Source organism: Oncorhynchus mykiss, chromosome 26 (assembly GCF_057628025.1).
Source record: "Oncorhynchus mykiss isolate SJ-2025 chromosome 26, ASM5762802v1, whole genome shotgun sequence".
Lineage (NCBI taxonomy): Eukaryota > Metazoa > Chordata > Actinopteri > Salmoniformes > Salmonidae > Oncorhynchus > Oncorhynchus mykiss.
Genome location: NC_143047.1, coordinates 45,277,541 through 45,283,540, shown reverse-complemented (window position 1 = coordinate 45,283,540; position 6,000 = coordinate 45,277,541). Strand labels below are relative to the sequence as shown.

The following is a 6,000-nucleotide window of genomic DNA, read 5'->3' as shown; positions in this document are numbered from 1 at the left end:
TTGGAGAAGTGGTTTACCCATACATCTCCATTTTATCAGTAGAATAGACCTAGTTACAACACATTAATATCTATATCAGTAGAATAGACCTAGTTACAACCCATTAATATCTACATCAGTAGAATAGACCTAGTTACAACCCATCAATATCTATATCAGTAGAATAGACCTAGTTACAACCCATTAATATCTATATCAGTAGAATAGACCTAGTTACAACCCATTAATATCTATATCAGTAGAATAGACCTAGTTACAACCCATTAATATCTATATCAGTAGAATAGACCTAGTTACAACCCATTAATATCTATATCAGTAGAATAGACCTAGTTACAACCCACTAATATCTATATCAGTAGAATAGACCTAGTTACAACCCATTAATATTTATATCAGTAGAATAGACCTAGTTACAACCCATTAATATCTATATCAGTAGAATAGACCTAGTTACAACCCATTAATATATATATCAGTAGAATAGACCTAGTTACAACCCATCAATATCTATATCAGTAGAATAGACCTAGTTACAACCCATTAATATCTATATCAGTAGAATAGACCTAGTTACAACACATTAATATCTATATCAGTAGAATAGACCTAGTTACAACCCATTAATATATATATCAGTATAGTAGAATAGACCTAGTTACAACCCATTAATATCTATATCAGTAGAATAGACCTAGTTACAACCCATTAATATCTATATCAGTAGAATAGACCTAGTTACAACCCATCAATATCTATATCAGTAGAATAGACCTAGTTACAACCCATCAATATCTATATCAGTAGAATAGACCTAGTTACAACCCATTAATATCTATATCAGTAGAATAGACCTAGTTACAACCCATTAATATATATATCAGTAGAATAGACCTAGTTACAACCCATTAATATATATATCAGTAGAATAGACCTAGTTACAACCCATTAATATATATATATATACCCATTAATATCTATATCAGTAGAATAGACCTAGTTACAACCCATTAATATATATATCAGTAGAATAGACCTAGTTACAACCCATTAATATCTATATCAGTAGAATAGACCTAGTTACAACCCATTAATATATATATCAGTAGAATAGACCTAGTTACAACCCATTAATATCTATATCAGTAGAATAGACCTAGTTACAATCCATTAATATCTATATCAGTAGAATAGACCTAGTTACAACCCATCAATATCTATATCAGTAGAATAGACCTAGTTACAACCCATCAATATCTATATCAGTAGAATAGACCTAGTTACAACCCATTAATATCTATATCAGTAGAATAGACCTAGTTACAACCCATTAATATCTATATCAGTAGAATAGACCTAGTTACAACCCATTAATATCTATATCAGTTGAATAGACCTAGTTACAACCCATTAATATCTATATCAGTAGAATAGACCTAGTTACAACCCATCAATATCTACATCAGTAGAATAGACCTAGTTACAACCCATCAATATCTATATCAGTAGAATAGACCTAGTTACAACCCATTAATATCTATATCAGTAGAATAGACCTAGTTACAACCCATTAATATCTATATCAGTAGAATAGACCTAGTTACAACCCATTAATATCTATATCAGTAGAATAGACCTAGTTACAACCCATTAATATTTATATCAGTAGAATAGACCTAGTTACAACACATTAATATATATATCAGTAGAATAGACCTAGTTACAACCCATTAATATCTATATCAGTAGAATAGACCTAGTTACAACCCATTAATATATATATCAGTAGAATAGACCTAGTTACAACCCATTAATATCTATATCAGTAGAATAGACCTAGTTACAACCCATTAATATCTATATCAGTTGAATAGACCTAGTTACAACCCATTAATATCTATATCAGTAGAATAGACCTAGTTACAACACATTAATATAAATATCATTAGAATAGACCTAGTTTACAACCCATTAATATAAATATGATGGTAGTTGATGACATCATCGTCGTCTTGGCAGTAGTCGATCTGCTCTCAATCTTGGTCACATGACTCTGGACCCAGGCTTCAGAAGGGTCAACACAAAATGTCTTCCCTTTCTTTGTGGTGAAACTGCAACAGATACACAACACATTGTCTCTCAGAACATCCAGTCTGTAATATGAATGCTCCATCTTGTCTTGTACAGTGTAGCCTGGATGTAGCCTGGTTCCAGGTGTGTTTGTGCTATCATACCAACTCCTTGTCACTCCTGGTCGTGTTTGGCATGACAAGGAGTTGACTTGAAGTCACAAACAGATCTGGGACCAGGCTAGCCCAGATGTTTACAGTTTAGAGTAGACTATGCTTACTTACATCAGTGCTTTGCGAGGGCAGCTACTGGAGGTTGTTCTGAGAGAAACCACTTGTTGAAGAGGGATTCTCGGGCTGATCTTTAGACAGCATTCAGTTGACGTTTCCAACTTAATGACACCTGTAAACAAATTATCATAAACCACAGTTAACATAAAGAGCTCCAGCGTATTACACAATATGGGTAGTCATCCACTCCCCAACACACACACACACACACCTGCAGACGTCATATGCAGGGAGCAGAGCAGTCCCAGGAGGAGTAGAGCAGTCAGGGTCTTCATGGTTCAGAGATGGTTGAGATGCTGAAGATTGTATTGTCTGAGATGTTCTCTGATGTTCTGGTCTTCTATGTCTGAGTTCTGTTCTCTCATTATATATAAACAGCTATTACATAACAACTCAACCATGAAAAGCCCTTCCCTCAATTTCTGTTCCTCTTCCCTGGTAAAAAGTGGACTCACTTCTTCATTGCTGACAATAACAACTTGTGTAGAATTGCTTGCTCAGCATTCATATGTACATTATGCATTGGTTCTGACATTCTTGAAAGGTATCAAAATAGTTTGTTGGTTAATGTTCAGAGTTATAGACCTGTTAGGTTGTTGGTTAAAGTTCACAGAGTTACAGACCTGTTAGGTTGTTGGTTAAAGTTCACAGAGTTACAGACCTGTTAGGTTGTTGGTTAATGTTCAGAGTTATCGACCTGTTAGGTTGTTGGTTAATGTTCAGAGTTATAGACCTGTTAGGTTGTTGGTTAAAGTTCACAGAGTTACAGACCTGTTAAGTTGTTGGTTAATGAACAGAGTTATAGACCTGTTAGGTTGTTGGTTAAAGTTCAGAGTTATAGACCTGTTAGGTTGTGGGCTAAAGATCACAGCTTTTGGTCCGTTAGGTGTCAGAGGAAGGCACATTATGTAAAATAACATTCATGCAGAAACGATCTGCCTCCAAGTCTACAGCCATACTGGAGCAAGAAGTCAACTTGCAACACACACAACACTCTTGGATAAAACCTAAATCTTTCACAACGTGGGTTCTAGCATTGCTTGGCCCCAGTCACACACAACGTATCGGATCCAAGCTATGAGGTGTGATATTGCCTCCTAGAACTGCCCCCCGAAATCCCTGCCCGCTCCCCACCCCACCCAGCTCAACTCCCCTGTTTTCAAATAAGCTGATGTCAGATGTGATACAGAGACTGACTCCAGGTCAGTTTGGCACTGGTGTTGTGCTGTGAGATGTGTGTTGGTCAGTATGGAGCTGCACTGGCCTGGGGTCAGATCTATAATAGCACTGAGTGGCATGGAGGCTCTTTTCTGCTATGGATAGAACAAATACCATATTAAAGAGAATAAACCGTTTATATTTAAATGTTTATGTTCATGTTTGTTGTTGATGTATTGATTTCTGATTGGTTGATCTGTAGAAATCTAAATACCTAAATATTAAAATATGAACCCTTCTCAGATCAGTGTCTAATACATTCCAAAATGTAAATTATAGAAAGTGTTAGACGACGTCAGTTTCAAAGTGTTGTTTTAATAAATAATCTGTGAATCCCAGATTATTTCCAGAACATAAATTGTTCAACATTCATGCAATACAAATGATAAGAGAGTGATGATTAAAATGCAGTCTACAAAAGTCTAACTTCAGCAGGGCTGCGTTCAGCAGATAGAAATGCTTTGAATAGACCTGACACAATTCCACAACGTAGTGTCCTACTGAACGCAGCCCAGGTGAGTTCTAATCTAAACCTATCCAAGGCACGTCAACAACACCACCTTTCTCCTCTAAAGCTGATCACGCATATGCCTTGTCAAACATAGGAAAGGAGGAATCTGCCGTGATTGGTCAGCTTTGGCTGCCTGACGGTATGTATTAAGGTTGCCATGGTAGCATATTATCTCAGCGGCCTGTCCCTTTACATAAGGGTGTGTTCCTCTGCCCAGACGTTGGGCCAGTTGTGCGCCGCCCTATGGGACTCTCAATCACGGCCGGTTGTGATACAGCCTGGAAGATACATTTCTATCTGGTCTGACTGGTCTGAACCTCCATTGGCACTTGGGAGTTTTAGCTTCTTTAGATTCTTAGTGTTCTTTATCTGTTCTGGAATAGAACTGAGTGCTCCTTGGTGTTCTTTACCTGTGTTCTGGAATATAACTGAGTTTTCCTTGGTGTTATTTACCTGTGTTCTGGAATAGAACTCAGTGCTCCTTGGTGTTCTTTACGTGTGTTCTGGAATAGAACTGAGTGCTCCTTGGTGTTCTTTACGTGTGTTCTGGAATAGAACTGAGTGCTCCTTGATGTTCTTTACCTGTGTTCTGGAATAGAACTGAGTGCTCCTTGGTGTTCTTTACCTGTGTTCTGGAATAGAACTGAGTGCTCCTTGGTGTTCTTTAGCTGTGTTCTGGAGTAGAACTGAGTGCTCCTTGGTGTTCTTTACCTGTGTTCTGGAGTAGAACTGAGTGCTCCTTGGTGTTCTTTACCTGGGTTCTGGAATAGAACTGAGTCCTCCTTGGTGTTCTTTACCTGTGTTCTGGGGTAGAACTGAGTGCTCCTTGGTGTTCTTTAACTGACTTCTGGAGTAGAACTGAGTGCTCCTTGGTGTTCTTTACCTGACTTCTGGAATAGAACTGAGTGCTCCTTAGTGTTCTTTACCTGGGTTCTGGAATAGAACTGAGTGCTCCTTGGTGTTCTTTAACTGACTTCTGGAATAGAACTGAGTGCTCCTTGGTGTTCTTTACCTGGCTTCTGGAATATAACTGAGTGCTCCTTAGTGTTCTTTACCTGGGTTCTGGAATAGAACTGAGTGCTCCTTGGTGTTCTTTAACTGACTTCTGGAGTAGAACTGAGTGCTCCTTGGTGTTCTTTACCTGACTTCTGGAATAGAACTGAGTGCTCCTTAGTGTTCTTTACCTGGGTTCTGGAATAGAACTGAGTGCTCCTTGGTGTTCTTTAACTGACTTCTAGAGTAGAACTGAGTGCTCCTTGGTGTTCTTTACCTGGGTTCTGGAATATAACTGAGTGCTCCTTGGTGTTCTTTACCTGACTTCTGGAATATAACTGAGTGCTCCTTAGTGTTCTTTAACTGACTTCTGGAATATAACTGAGTGCTCCTTAGTGTTCTTTACCTGTGTTCTGGAATAGAACTGAGTGCTCCTTGGTGTTCTTTAACTGACTTCTGGAATAGAACTGAGTGCTCCTTAGTGTTCTTTACCTGTGTTCTGGAATAGAACTGAGTGCTCCTTGGTGTTATTTACCTGTGTTCTGGAATAGAACTCAGTGCTCCTTGGTGTTCTTTACGTGTGTTCTGGAATAGAACTGAGTGCTCCTTGGTGTTCTTTACGTGTGTTCTGGAATAGAACTGAGTGCTCCTTGATGTTCTTTACCTGTGTTCTGGAATAGAACTGAGTGCTCCTTGGTGTTCTTTACCTGTGTTCTGGAATAGAACTGAGTGCTCCTTGGTGTTCTTTAGCTGTGTTCTGGAGTAGAACTGAGTGCTCCTTGGTGTTCTTTACCTGTGTTCTGGAGTAGAACTGAGTGCTCCTTGGTGTTCTTTACCTGGGTTCTGGAATAGAACTGAGTCCTCCTTGGTGTTCTTTACCTGTGTTCTGGGGTAGAACTGAGTGCTCCTTGGTGTTCT

At 38.5% G+C, this 6,000-nt stretch overlaps 1 protein-coding gene across 2 annotated transcripts; it reads right to left on the bottom strand.

The window, feature by feature from the left end:
- Positions 1-528: 528 nt before the first annotated feature.
- On the bottom strand, positions 529-2,807 carry LOC149971492 (C-C motif chemokine 13-like). 2 transcript variants are annotated; one of them, XM_090223249.1, is made up of 4 exons: positions 2,572-2,807; positions 2,355-2,472; positions 1,917-2,111; positions 529-654 (listed from the first exon to the last, which is right to left on the bottom strand). In XM_090223249.1, exons 1-3 carry the CDS (start codon positions 2,633-2,635, stop codon positions 1,946-1,948), a joined length of 348 nt encoding a protein of 115 aa, XP_090079375.1. In that variant the 5' UTR covers positions 2,636-2,807; the 3' UTR covers positions 529-654; positions 1,917-1,945. The 2 variants fall into 2 exon arrangements, with proteins under 2 accessions (XP_090079375.1, XP_090079374.1); XM_090223248.1 differs by lacking the exon at positions 529-654 and having other exon boundaries at positions 1,832-2,111.
- Positions 2,808-6,000: the final 3,193 nt, after the last annotated feature.